General features: G+C 38.9%; 1 protein-coding gene across 5 annotated transcripts in view; it reads left to right on the top strand.

Annotated features, from left to right (window-relative positions):
* Positions 1–15328, top strand: part of MYO16 (myosin XVI) — a 517195-nt gene that overhangs the window by 459443 nt on the left and 42424 nt on the right. For 4 of the 5 annotated variants that reach the window (XM_075918615.1, XM_075918625.1, XM_075918604.1 and 1 more), the window contains exons 32-33: positions 314–1519; positions 10800–10868. In XM_075918615.1, the coding sequence (XP_075774730.1) occupies positions 314–1519; positions 10800–10868 (1275 nt within the window). The remainder of the gene's footprint in view (positions 1–313; positions 1520–10799; positions 10869–15328) is intronic. The other variant, XM_075918634.1, reaches the window with a different exon arrangement.

The following is a 15328-nucleotide window of genomic DNA, read 5'->3' as shown; positions in this document are numbered from 1 at the left end:
TGGGACTGTGTGTGGTTTCTACTTCCTGTGTGCTGCTTTCCTCCCTCATGCACTAGTCAGCAGAACTGGGAAAACCCACTGGACACTTCACAGTCCTGCAGAGCACCACTCATTGAATGACTGATCTGTCAGGTGTTTCTGACCCAGAAAAGATTCTCTCTCTTCACCTTCCTTGAGAAGAGGCTGGTGACTTTGGATCATTACAATATCTTGAATTCTATCCAATGAAGGTTTAAGTACAAAACTTTGTAAGACATCTTGCAGAAGACTCAAGACTGTTGTTAATATATGCATATATGTATTTCTCTTTCAGTATTGACCCGACCAAGGCCACACAGTGATGACTATAGTACCATGAAAAAAATTCCTCCCAGAAAACCAAAAAGAAGTCCCAACACAAAGCTCAGTGGTTCTTACGAAGAGATATCTGGCCAAAAGCCTGGTGATGTGAAACATTCAATTGTAGTCTCTCAAGCAGGTGGTCATGACACTATGACCATACAAAGAGCAGCTTCTGCTGACGGGCCACATCACAGCACATTGAGTTTGTGCATGTCACAGGAAGAGGAGGAAACTGAGCCAGTGTATATTGAAATGGTAGGGAATACTATCACAAATACTTCTGCTGAACCAGAAAGCCCAGACCCAGGAGAATCTGTTTATGAAGAGATGAAATATTTTTTACCAGAAGAAGGCAGCAGTGGTATTGGGATGGTTCCTTCAGCGACTGGATCTCCTCCACTGTTGTTTGATAGCAAAAAAATTATACCAGTTGAAGAACTTGATGTAAATAATCAAGCAGCCTTGGGCTATAAAGACTCTTGTGACATTCCAGCCCCTTTTCCAAACTTGCTTCCTCATAGGCCCCCACTTCTTGTGTTTCCTCCAACCCCTGTAACATGCTCACCTGCTTCTGATGAATCACCCCTAACACCACTAGAAGTAAAAAAGCTTCCTGTCCTGGAAACCAATCTTAAATATCCTGTTCAGTCAGAGGGTTCAAGTCCTCTATCCCCACAGTATTCCAAAAACCAGAAAGGGGAGAATGAAAAACCTTCATCCCCAGGTTTGGCTGTATTTAATGTTTCAAGCAAAGTATCTCCTCCTTCATCTCCTCCTCCTCCTCCTCCTCTTCCTCCCCCGCCACCTCCTATGCCCCCTACTATTCCCTATCGACCTTCCTCACATTTCACTTTCCCCCCAGAGACTTGTGCTGCTTTTCTGGTTAATACAGGGAAAACAGGAACAAACTCAGAGCCATCAAAAGTACCTCAGAGACCAAATCCTGTACAAGTTGGAGGTTCATCTTCCCAATTCTCCAAGCTGCCTTACTCCCCAGTAAAGGTGGCAAGAGTTGAGCACAGGAAATCAAACTCCAACTCATCATCTCCACTGCCATACAGCCCTACAAACTCAAGACCCTTGACCAGTCCCCTTGATGAGTTAACTAGCTTGTTCAACTCAGGGCGGAGCATGCTTCGAAAGTCTGCAGCAGGAAGAAAGATTAGGGAGCCTGAAGGTAAGCTTAATGGGAATGCTTCACCTTACTATGTATTCTATCTGCACAGACTTAATGGACAATATCTGTACCTCAATATTTGTGCTAATTCTCTTGGTTGTGATATTAGATGGAAGTGAGTCTAGAAAGCACTGGTAAGTAAATATTTTCATCTCTTCTATCACACTGTCAGCACTTTACCTTGACCAACTATGCCAGCCTCCAGCATCCACTTCTCCCACAAATGTCCTCATGCTTTTTTCCACGCTGACCCATGGAATACACTTCCTTTGTTCCTTCAGCTCCCTCTCCAAGTCCCACTCTGTCATGAACTCCGCTAACTAATGATAGCTAAAGTAGATTAGATCATTACTTTTGCCTTGGGTCACTATGAAATATCTGATGCTTTTTAAATTAATTTAGTACCAAAAAAAATGTGGAAAATCAATATTTTTACATTAACATTGTAAAGATTTTTGTGTTTCCCATTCTTCCATCTTTCATGTGACTTTTATCCTTTTAAGCTATTTGTGGCACAGGTATTGTCTACATTTGTATTTGTACAGCTCCTAACATAGTGGGGTCTGAGTCCTGCTGGAGACTCTGGAAAGTATGGCAATATAGGTTTTTCATAATAATAAATAGATTATTTTAAGATATTTATAGAGTTAAATTATAATAATACTTATGTTCTAAACCAAAGACCACAAACAGATCTGAACATATCCCATTACATTTCTGGGGTAACACTATGTTCTTTACAATTTGTTGGTTGGCTGCCAAATTGAAATGCGTTTGTGTTTGGTGTGTAAGAGAGAGAGAGAAAAAGAAAATATTCACTGCACTGTTCTTCAGATACACTACTGGCAGAAGACTCTCCATGTTTTTCACTTTCACAACTTTTTGCAAACAATGCCTATCTTAAAGCAAAATAATGCCAAAATAAAATGTTATATCCATCTCTTCAACCACCTTAAAAGAAACTATTCATAGCTCAGGTTCAATGAAATGTAAAACAATCCCAAGTTGTGATGCATGGTAGTTTGCTGATTCCTTATGGGCAGTTTAAAAATATTATTCTGGGTCAGGTGCCTATTTTGTAACACTTGTTAGTTATGTTGCATCCTCAATAAACATATATAAATATGGAAAATTACCCAGAGATCACAAAGGGAAGATAGGGTTTTGTAATGCTTACTTTGCTATTGCTCCAGTGTAACAGAGAAACTGGCCTACAAAATAAAATAATCTGTGTCAGAAGCAGATAAATTAGAAACAAATGGCCTGTTTTATTTATTTGTTTCTAATTTATCTGCTTCTGACACAGATTATTTTATCTTGTAGTTGTGAAAAATGCAGGGATAAAATAGAGAAAATATATGATCAGATTATACAATTCCTCAAGTTTTCTCTAAAATGTCAATTTTCCTTCTTCCAGTCAGTTCTTACACTACAGATTTAAATGTTTTTTCTCACATTCTAATAATTTTAATAAAATGACTAGATAGTACATCATATAAAGATGAGTTTACAATGTCAATTCAATGTCAGTATCTTGACTGCAAAATTGTATTTTGTATATTTCAGCAGGTCAGCTTTGAGAACATTTAATTTGTAGACTACAGTTCAGATTTTCATTATTACATTTTCATGAAGACAAGAGTCTGTATAATGCAACCATGTTTCTCCTTTTAGAAGCATTTAACTCCCCAATTTAATACAAGAGGGGTTGCAATAATTTACACACACACACACACAAACACACACACACACACACACACACACAAATTGATATCCAGGCTTTCAGATGGCAGAGCAAAACCCCTTATACCTGATGCAATTGAGCCACAAGCTTGCCAATTTACATACATATTTTTGATACCATAGTATTTTACAGATCCTAATTTTATCATTCACCTTGTTCAAAGAGGAAATGGCTTCGGATTTTTGGTTAGTTTATTGTTATTGTACAGAAGCTCCCAGACTGGTATATGTGCAAATTATGACTTCTTAGAGTTCATCTTAATATCAGCAGTTACTTTAGATATATTAATAATGCAATTGACTAACCTTTTAATGTCTCTGGTCAGCTGATTTCATGTTATTTTTAATTTAATAACAACCACATACAGAAAAAGTTATGCCGTACATTATATACAGCAGCTTCTTTTCATGTAAAAGTAGTGTTCTAGCTGTCCATCTTGGACAGTCTTAGTCTGTGGGCAGTATCAACAGTTTGTTTAAAACCACAATCAATTAATTGGATTATTGACTCTATGATCCTCTTTCTCCATCTTTGAACACATATCTGACCCAGTAATTAGCTGTGTTTGTGTAAATATTCATGGCATAGTTAACTTTGATCTGATTTTCTATTTTCACACATAATGTAACTGTATGGTTGGCTTGATTATCTCCTCACTTACTATTTGTATACTGTATTTTCTATGGGCATAGTTCCACTGACTTCGATGGGATTACTCTTGATTTATGCAGATAAAACAGAATAGAATCAGACACAATTAGGAGATAGTGAGTAATTATACTTAAAAATTTTCATTATTTTTTAAAGTGGACAAACAGAGTTTTTATACACATTTAACAGAATAAATTGAAGTTATTTTGACTTTTTCATACATAGAGAACAAATTTAATTGGCTTCTCTCTCCATTATGTCTTTGACTCAGAAGCATTTGTTAGATTGAAGTGTGTTCTCAATGCAGTCTCTTTTAGTGCAGCACTAGAGGGCCACTTCAACAGGGACTACACATTCACTTTTCTAATACACACAAAAGGTTGTCTCAGGTTTTGATATTTTTACAAACTCATTTTTCATCCCCTGTTATCAGAAGATGAAGATCAGCTTAGGTATCCTGTGATTTGAGACTAGTGTAACAACTAAGTGTGCCTACCATCTAGCAGCTCTGAATTTACCTATCACTTGGAAAATATTGGACTCCTAAATATTTCATCAAGAAAGAACTAAGCATGAAAGATCAAAGTTCAAGGAAGACATGCCATAACATTTAAAATCAATATTTTATTAGATAAAAGCTGCTGTATAAATTTAAGTGCAGTTACATATGAATTGTTACATATAAATTGTTGATGAGACAAAGGATCTATTGTATCAAATAAACACAGACAAATATACACAGTGTCTTTTTACAGCTCACATTTTAGTTTTCTGCATATGTTCAGTTCATTTCTCTTGTTATAGCCATTATAAATATTACCTTTCATTTACCCTCTGGTGCATTTTAATAAGATAGCAACATAAGGAAGCAGTTATACAAAATATGAAGTTCTATATTGGAAAATGCATAAATTGTTGGCTTGTCTAGTATTTTTAGAATATCTTATTCTGTCTAGTTTTAGAGGGGCAGCTGTGTTAGTCTGTATTTGCAAAAACGAGGAGTCCTGTGGCACCTTAGAGACTAACAGATTTATTAGGGCATAAACTTTCATGAGAAAAACCCACTTCATGAGATGTGTTGGAGTGGAAGTTACAAAAACAGGGGCATATATCAGAGAAAAATTGCTTGTGTTAATGAAGCTAATCTAGTCAGGGTGGAAATGGATCATTCACAGCATTTGGTGTGGAGATGTGAATATCCAGAGAAATGTTAACCTGTTGACATCCTTATTCAGTCCTTAATTAATAGTGTTGAATTTTCAAAAGAACTCCAGTTCATCTGTCTCCATTTGTAATTGGGTTTTGAAAATCTTTTGTAAAAGGATGCTACTTTCAAATCCATCACTGGATGTCCAGGAAGGTTAACGTTTTCTCCTGTAGACTTATGTGTGTTTCCATTCCTGATGTCTGATTTCTGTCCATTTATCCTTTGGTATAGACTGTCTATAGTCTGGCCAATATACATAGCAGAGGGGCATTGCTGGCACTTGATGGCATATATCACATTAGTGGTTGTGCAGGTGGGTGAGTCCCTAATGGTGTGGCTTATGTATTTAGGGTGGGGTGGGTTATGTTTTGAATGTTGGGGGAAGAGAAAAGGTCCTTGGCAGCCGGGTGGGCTAGAGGGAAAGAAAAGTCCCTAGTGACCGGAGGTTGTCTGAGGGGAGAGAAAAGGCCCAAGTCAGATGGGACTCTTGCTGCTCTGAGCCCCTCCTCACCCCACAACCCTCAGTCTCACACACCCTTACTCCCAGCTTCCTTCACTGCCCCCACACACACATCCCCAAGGCCCTATCCTGACTCCTGCATCCCCCACAGTCCAAGCTCCCTGACATGAAGGACCCAGGCAGTAAGTCTTTTAATTATCAATAAATGTGGTAGGTCACTATCAAAGGTGTGTGTCTACTTTCCTGTCTATGTACAGACCAGCTCATATCTGAGCTACCCCCTTTGAAATCATAAGCAACACAATGACAATCAGGTATATATTCATAAAATGTTATGGGCATCTCCTATTGCCCTCTTTACCCCCTTCCTGAGTCCGGTACTTTCCAGGTAACCATACATGTGAATAGTGATGTAAATAGTGATGGTCAGGGAGCTGCTAATGGTCCCCTGATATTGCATGTATTTTGGCAGCCTAGTTCCAACTAGAGCTTAGCAAACAAATATGCTTTATGTGCTAGGCGAACTTTGGAAAACAGCAACTTGTCTCTTGTCTCTAAAGGAACGTTGTCCTGTCAGAGGAAGTTATTCTTTTGATAACTTGTAAATAATTCCCCACTATGAGCAGATTAAAGTAAGCTACTGTTGGTAGCTAACATAATTCTATGCTGGATTGCAAATTAAATTCCCACTGGGGTTTGAGAGATGAAATCCCAATCCTTTATCCTCTAAGCAATTCAGACTTTCCTCTTAAGCAATTTAATAAAGATAATATTCATATCTGCATCTCATTACTCCTACATTATAATATAAAAAATTTCCTTCTTTTGTAGCAATCCCTAAGAATTTACAAAATGTGAGCACTACAGAAAGCTATCTTGTCACCTATTATCATCTTTTACCCAAGAATACTGAGAAAATTATAATATGATACTTTGCACTTATATAGCATTTTATCTGAGGATCTGAAGGCACTTTAAAAACATTAATGAATTAAGCTTCAAAATACTTCTTTGACATAGATTAACACCTGCTTATATAATTCTACTTAATTACCTAATACTGTTCAGTCTGACTCAATCTTCAGATTAGAGAAGTGACTAATCTTTAGATTAGGTGAGTGCACCCATTTTAATAATTCACAAGTGAGTAATTTAAAAGTTTAGGGCTGATACAAAGAGTAGGGGATAATTAGAGCTGCTCATAGCTCTTTGATACTGGACTCAGTTCTAAACTAGCCCTGCATTGTTTGGCTATGGACTCTCTAAACCGGAGATTACTGAGTATGTAGCATGGGAGCCAACAACCTCAGTTTCGTGCTGGAAATTCCTCCATGCGAAGGGAGTTCCCTAGCTGAGGAGGAGTGTTGCCTTTGAGTTACTAGAGCAGCACAACAGGGATGAAGTGAGCCAGGGAAACTTGCTGCTTAGAATCTTTTCCTGCTCAGAGAATTTACACAAACCTTTTGTGATTCCAGGAATGTTTTAATTAGAAGTAGATGTAAACATTTATATAATGACAAGGCCAAAAGGCTGCTATTGCAATTGGAGCCATGTTTTGCAAGGTGCTGTGCAAACATAGAGAAGACATGTTGTCCAGGAAAGGCTTCATGTGAAACGATGCAAAAGTGAGTGGACCAAGAGTTGGAGCACAGTGATATAATGTACAAGCCCATTAAGATGGTGAAGAACTGGCATCGCTTCTGTAGTTACATATTTCCTTATCGGTGATGGGTTGGTTTGTTTGTTTGTTTGTTTGTTTGTTTGTTTGTTTGTTTGTTTTTAATTGGGATAAAGATAGGGTGAGGAATGGGGTAGCTACAAGAATAGAGCAATGAAAAAGGAAGGGAAAGAGGAACTCTCAGGGTACATCTACACTTCAGAGGAAGATTGAAGCTGCCACTGTTGATCTTCCAGGGTTCAAATTAGTGGTCTAATTAAGACAGCTAATTCAAACTGAGAGGGTCACTCTGGTCGATGCCAGTAACCGTGCTTTCACGAGGAGTAAGGAAAGTCGAACGAAGAGTATTCTTCCTTTGAATTCCTGCAGTATAGACAGTGCCAAAAGCCGAGTTAAGCTACTTCGACTTCAGCTACACAATTAAAGTAGCTGAAGTTGCGTATCTTAACTTTGTCCTGCAATGTAAACATACCCTCAGAGTTTTACACCTGTTTAATTTACCCTTTCTTTGGGGGTTTGGTTTTTTTTTCTCTTGCACTCATCATAAACAGTTCACTCTAATGATCTGATATTCAGTATTTAAAATATTTAAAATTGGAATTATTAGCTACATGCAATAAATTCACATACAGGTACTGTGGTGTTCCCTGACTTCCAATATATCTCTTTTAATCTATAGGAGCTCTTAAAGAAACCATGTGAGAGAGGTGAGAAAAGATTAGGATTTGGGAATTTTAAAGAATGTTATCCTTTTCCTTTTTTCTTTTAAGGTATCATTCCTAGAAAAATTAAGCATTTTTAATTTGATTAGCAGAATTTAATTTATATTACTCTTGTCACATTTACACATTTGCATATTTCTAACTTTGAAAGTTGTGAGATGTCAAGTTTAATGTCCTCTGGGGAAGGGCTATGGTGATGCTGATGCATATAGGAAGAACTTTCCTCACCCACCGTGCCAAGCATTGTCTGTCACAGGCAACATATTTCACTTCTGAAATTAGTGCAGGTTTACTGTGAACATTCTTGCTAATAAAACTCAATAGATATAATATTCAAAGAAAACAAACTCCTGACCTAAACGGTGCATTTGAGTGAGTGCTCTGAGTATTTTTGCAGGAATTTCTCAGCTCCATATTAAAATACCTGTACATTTGTATGGTACTCCCACATACAAATGTACCTAATTTCAATCACATAATTTTTTTTTAAATGATCAATTTTTGGTTGCCCACATAGAGGATCCTTTAAATGCCCTGATGTATAAAGGGTGGGTGCTCAGAACATGGTCTGCTCCTGAAGTCTCCCTCCCGAGCCCCAAGTTTGTCACTAGATGTCAGGAGAGTGTTCATTTAGACCCTGCTTATATCATTAAACTTGCATGCCTAAAATAAAATATATGCATATGTCATGGCAGGATTGGGACGTTAGAGGTTTTTCATAATTACTGTTGCAAGAGCAGGAAGTTAAGGGGGGGGCCTGCACAATCTTTTCTAATCACTTTTAAAATTGCCCCAATCCATGTGAGTTTTATTCAGTTCCTCATGCTTTATATAACACTTTCCCTGTCTTGTGTTTCTCTCTGCTTTGAATTAATTTGCTCTCTTAACTCTCACATTGCTCCTGTGGCAGCTGAACCACCGCACCATGTATCTTGAGCCCATAAACTGGAATAACACTCAGCATGTAGCATTGAATTCAGGTGACAAACTGCAAGCCCATTATTTTAAAAAGAAAGTGAAATTACAAGTCTGGAGCACTGTTCCTTCTTTATTGAAAGATCTGGAAATCACCTGGTAACTAAGCAGCATAGCCAGATTGGAATCTTTAAAACATAAACAACATATTTGCAAATAACCAGTAATTTAATGGCATATGGAGGCAGACTTGAGTCCAAGATGCAGGTCCAGTGAAAGCTTTGTTCAGTGTTCTTGCACTGTGTTGATTGCAGCTGTATCGGAGAGGAGAGAACAAGTGCAGACAAATGAACTGAAACAAGCTGTCATTTGTGGCAGCAACAGCAGAAAGTTCTGACACCCATACATATAAGATGCAATTATTTAGTAATAAAAGTGGTGTGATTTTGTTACTAAGGGATTAAAGTTATTGTGGTACTATTATTCTCTTGATCAGGACACGAAGGAGAATGAAACAGCGAAGCAGATTTAAAATGGCAGGCCACCCATTTATTAACTTCTAACTTGAATGTGGATGGGTATCCTAGGTATATACTTGGGGTCACAATGGCGTTAACTGACCTTCTTCCATATAACTAGTCCTGGATGGAGAATGTTTTGTAGAAGATTGTGAAACTTCAAAATTTGTTTTCATTTTGATTTGAACTGAAAGCTCCATATTTTTAAATTCTCCATAAAATAAAAATTGGGAGGGGAGGGCAATTAGTTTTTGAGTCATAGAAATGTTGTTGTTAGAAATGTTTAGAAAACATTTCTATTGGAAGTACCAAAGCAAAATGTTTTAACTTTTGACACAGGACTAGAAATTTAGTAGTAACCATTTTCCACACAATTTTCAGTCTGTTAGGGCAGGGAAGAGAGGGGAGAGTTGGAGAGAGGCTAGGAGCAGGACACTGGGCCAGGCCAGGTGGGAGGGATGGGGGTGTGCTTGTTGCTCCAGGTGCCACTGCTGCCATATTTGGACAAACTTTTCAAGGGGCAGTTCAATATATTTGCTACTACATTGAAGCGGTCTTCTAAGCCCAACCCATTTGTGGGGCAGAGAGTCTTGTACAAGTTCACTCTGGGCTCACCTGAGGACAAGCACCAGAGATCAGGTGCCCCGTTCTTCCTATCATGTCGTTGAGATGGCTCCTCAAACCTAATCCCTCATATCCCCTGGCACATCTCATCCTGATCCTGTGAGGTCCATGGAGCCATATATTGAAACACACACAAGAACTTGAGTATCCCCATCTCCCATGTAAAACCCTAAGGACTACACTATAAAGTCATTTTGATACTCTCTTTTTGGTCCGATGACTTTGTAATCATTTATACAAAGTGGAACATCTTTAACAGAAGAGCTTGAGAAACCCAATGCACTGGTGGTAGGGCACTCACCTAGGTCAGGTCCCTGTCAAACCTGGGGCTATGTCTACACTACATTGATCTATAGGAAAAAGGTACACAAGTCTTTCGAAAATGGCAGGCTGAGGAATACAGGATCTTTCAAAAAAGCCTGCCGTTTTCGAAAGAACCGCGTTTAGACTGTGGTTTTACTTTCAAAATGTCACTTGTTCAAAAGAGCGCTATGACGCGATTATGCAAATGAAGCACGGGATATTTAAATCCCCGCTTCATTTGCACTTTCAAAGTGCCTCATTTACATCCCTCTGTCAACAGAGGGATGTAGCCTAGACGTAGCCAACAGTGCTACAGGACCATTTGTTGCTTTTTAATCTTTTTCTGTTGATCCACCTATCAGTGTTAAGGCATGCCCTCCCACCTTCACAGTTACTGGGGTCATGTTATACGAAGCTTATCACAGTAACACAGATCTTGCTCTGCCTTCTTATTATAGGCCTCTGTTACTTGGTGACAGCTGCAGCCACAAAACATTTGAAGCCCTCACCTTGTACACTGGAAAAAGGTACCATCTCCACCAGCCTCACGCTATCTCTGACCAGTGTCATGTCTTTACGGTCATTGCTATTATATCTTTGCCCTCTCTCTGATAACACTTCACTATGGCATGAGTGATGGTGCTGTACTCAGCTGATGAAATCATGGAAAGCATTATGGTGTGTCATCCTTTGCTATGTCGTAGACTCAGGCTCAGTGCTCAGTTTGCTTTTTGCCTGAGATAAACTCTTGCAGCATGTTTGCTTTCTGGTGTGTGACTCAGCATTTCTGATGTCCCCAGTGTTTTCAGGTCATAGCTCCAACTGTCTCTCCAGCTGCATAGTTTCCAAATCGCACTGGTACTGTTTACAGCATCCGTTTTGAAATGTTGTCAAACCCAGAAGATGTCCATTTAAGGTGTTTTCCATGTGGAGTTAGAAGATTGTATCTGCTTGGGCTTGGAGACAGCTACCTCTGAGAGAAATGCAGTACACTAAAACCATATCAAGCAGAGATGGAAGAAAGTGACCTTTCCCTCTTTCTAGGAACTATGATTAACAAATTGCATCCTTTCCAGGATTGACATAGTAGTGGAGAAAACTTTTTTTCAAATGAGTTGATAGTATGAGCAATAGCTTGCTTGAGCGGTCAGCCTCTGGATCAGAATTTGGAGTAACTGGAACTGTGCTAACCATAACTTCCTTTTCCTCACTATTATGGTTGTCTCCTGCACCCTGAGGGTACATTTACAAAACAGTGTTATTTCAGAATAACTAGCGTTATTCTGAAATAACGTAGTCCGCCTCTACACCACAAGCAGTTATTTCAGCTTAATGTCGAAATAATGGGGAGCTGGAGGACTGCTTACTTTGGCTGTGTCTAGACTACACCTCTCTGTCAACAGAGAGATATAGATTAGGCATGTTGAAATTACTAATGAAGCAGGGATTTAAATATCCCGTGTTTCATTACCATAAACATGGCTGCCACTTTTTTCAAAATGGAGCTTTTTTGAAAAAAAACAGCATTCTAAACGCAGATCTGTTGAAAATAAACCCTTTTTTCAACAGATCCTGTAAACCTCATTTTTTGAGGAATACAGGATCTGTCGAAAAAGGGTTTATTTTGGACAGATACGCGTCTAGACTGACATTTTTTTTTAAAAAGCTCCATGTCGGAAAAAAGTGGTTTCCATGTTTAGCCATGTTGATGCTAAGGAAGCATGGGATATTTAAATCCCTGCTTCATTAGCAATTTCGACATGCTTGATTTGCATCCTTCTGTCAACAGAGGGATGCAGTCTAGACGTAGCCTTTGACTCCTGTAACCCTCATTTTATGAGGATTAAGGGAAGTCAGAGGAAAAGTGCTCTACCTCAGACTTCTTGCTGTGTAGATAATGCCAAAAGCCAAAATAAGCTATTTTGACTTACGCTACACAATTGACGTAGCTCAAGTGGTGTTGCTTATTTTGGCTTTAGCCCTGCTGTGTAGATGTGCCCTGGGTGTTTGATTGTGCCCCAAGGAAATAGTGCTCTCTACAGAAGCAGCCAACTGGTGTCTGATGACTACTCTTCCTTAGGGCCTACTTCCCCTCACTTCATTTCGTGCTGTTCATGCTGCAAAGCTTCTGCAACCGCTTCTCCACAGAGCAAGCCAGAAGAGGTTTTTATTTTCCCTACCCTAAACACTCCAAAGAAGAGCACTATTTCTGTGCCACCTCATTATATAATCTGGTAGTTTCACTGACAGCTGTGAAATGGAGGCTCTGAGAGGGATGGTGGAAGCCCTTGTCCTAGGAGCAGCAGTGTGGTTTTCCCACTCCGATATTTGCTTTACTCTTTGCAACTTGTGGAACAGGAAATAGGGGGGCAGTCAGGTTTCATGAGATAAAATAAGTCTATTAATAATGTTTGCCTTCTGTAGCAGTGGGCATCTGTCATGGAGAAGTAAACAATACCTGCTGGTATTCTGGGGGAATCCAGTCCTGACAGTCTTCAGCCTTATATATTTCTTTCAGACAGACTAAGATAATCAGTCTGCCTGTAGCTCCAAACAGGCACATATATAAGCACGAGGCTAAGTCTTCTTCTAAATCCACTTCAAAGAAGTTAGATACAGCTGTAAGCAAACCCATCAGCTCAGTCCATTGGGACTTAGTATGTTTCTGATCCCAGAGGCATGACAAAAAAATCCCATAAGCACAAGGCCACATCAGTACCAGACCATATTCCATTGGTTATTCCTCTAAAACCCTCAGCATTGATGAAGTGCAATCACTGTCAATTGTAGTACCTCCCTACTCACCGCACCCAGTAGCTCAAATAAGCAAAGTTCCTCCCACACTGAATCCCTTTCTGCCCTACACGACATTTTTGCTCTCCTGGATCTGAAATCCCCCCCACACACACACACACACACCACCACCACCATTGAGTCTCCGTTTCCAAGGAGCTAACATCACCTCTTAGTGAATTGACCACTGGAAAGAGTTTATCAGCTATCTCATACACAGAATACACCTTCTCTCTATGGCTACTGCTATGTCATGCCATCTGGGTTCCCTAGGCAGATCCAGAATAACTTTGAGTACCTCACCTTTGATGAATCATGCCTCTTGAACCAGAAGACAGGCAAATTTATCCATATCCTGAAGAACTCCCGGGCTACTTTCTACTCACTGGGGATATGCATGCCTGACCCTAATCCCTGATATAGACATATGGTTTAGCATAGTCTTTATCTGTTGTCTTTTTAGGTTACATTATTTTGTTAATATTTTCAAGATCTATTAAAAAGAGTAGTAAGATGGCTCATTTCTCTATGGGTTACTGTACAGTATTTCAGAATGACATGATGACCTTGGCACCTAAAGAAATAAGGCCCTTCCAGTATCAGATTGCTATATACGCTCTAATATATATTGAGAGAGAGAGAGAGAGAAGGATTCAGTGAGTAGCCATTACTCCACAGGGTTGAAAGATTAAATGGCTTTTGGCTCTTACGGCTGAATCTGCAAACAGAAAGCATTTACTGGACATTGGCCATTTTCCATGAAAAGAGAAATAGTTTTCAGTATACACTATTAACATCATTTATTTTAATTCTTCTTTTCCTTTTTTTTTAATGATCTTAATCTTTTTCACTGTCTCCAGCTGTGAGGGCAGGCCTACACTAGAAGTCCTACGTCGACACAGCACATTGGTATATGAAGCTTACTAGCATACTAATATTCTGTGAAAATCCCCATACATACTGGCACTTACTCTCTCCTAAATTCTGTCTAGGAATTTATGTAAGTAGGAAAGCAGATTTCATCACTTAGTTACCATATAGTTTCTCAATCAGTATCTGCAGGGCAATTGAGCTTATAGATTCTGTTCATCCATTTTCCATGAAGGGTGTGAGATTAGCTATATAAGATGATGGTAACATTATATTAGGTATAGTCCTACTCTGAAAACAAATATAGTGTTTAGAAATTCACATTTGTGTTCATACAAAGAGAGTAAATGGTTTTATAACAGAATATTTGGGATATATACAACTCAACTAAAATAGGGAATATTTTTCTTTCTCAAAGAGAAAGGGATCATTTAACTCCCTGATGTTTTAATTCATAGGAATTCACATAAACAAGGAAAGAAAAGGAGCAGTGGTAGTTAATCATTTCCATGATTGGCATATTCAAACTTATTTTTTCCCAAATATGAAGAGAGTGTGTCTTTATTACACCCTGTGTCTCATGATTATGTCATGAGCTGTAAAGTCCATCTCTTCCAGGATTAGTGACTATATCAGGTGCATAGGGATTTTGTGAGTTGATCTATTGCATATCTGTTATATTTTAAAAAGTACTCTACTGGTTTTCATGTGTACAGAATATGATGTTTGTGACTATCTACTATGCCACAAGTAAGAGACAAACTGTGCCCCCATTTACAACCCATTCAATCTGTTTGAAATGAGATTTTACCAGGTGTAAGTCAGGGCAGAATTTGACCATGAAAGTTAAACACTCAAGCTATGGTTACATTACAGAGTTTTTCCAGGATACCAGAAGTATTCTGGAAAAACTCTGCTGCATCCAGGGAACGCGTCTGCTTTTTTGGATCAGTTTTCAAAAAAGCGAGCCCGCTCTTTTGGAAGCACTGTAGTCCTCATTTTATGAGGAATAAGGGCTCTTCTGAAAGAGGAAGTTTTTCCCACATTTGACCCCATGTGGATGGGCCAAATGTTGGAAAAGCTTCTTCACAATTTGTGTACGTTTTTCCAAAGAAGAACTACGGTGTAGAAATTGCCTCAGTCATATTCCTAGAAAGGTGTAATAATGTTCAAAATAGTCTTATACATTGCAGAACCTGGGAAATTTTCCTTTTAAAATCTTCCACTCTTGAAACTGACAAACCTGCCAGCATGATAAACTGCCTATTGCCATTCTTTCACCCCACACTTTTCCTTGATTGGCTTCTCCCAATATCAGCGTCAG

The sequence above is a fragment of the Pelodiscus sinensis genome, chromosome 1 (genome assembly GCF_049634645.1).
Source record: "Pelodiscus sinensis isolate JC-2024 chromosome 1, ASM4963464v1, whole genome shotgun sequence".
Lineage (NCBI taxonomy): Eukaryota > Metazoa > Chordata > Testudines > Trionychidae > Pelodiscus > Pelodiscus sinensis.
The sequence above is the reverse complement of the archived record's forward strand: the minus strand, read 5'-3'. Positions and strand labels throughout refer to the sequence as shown.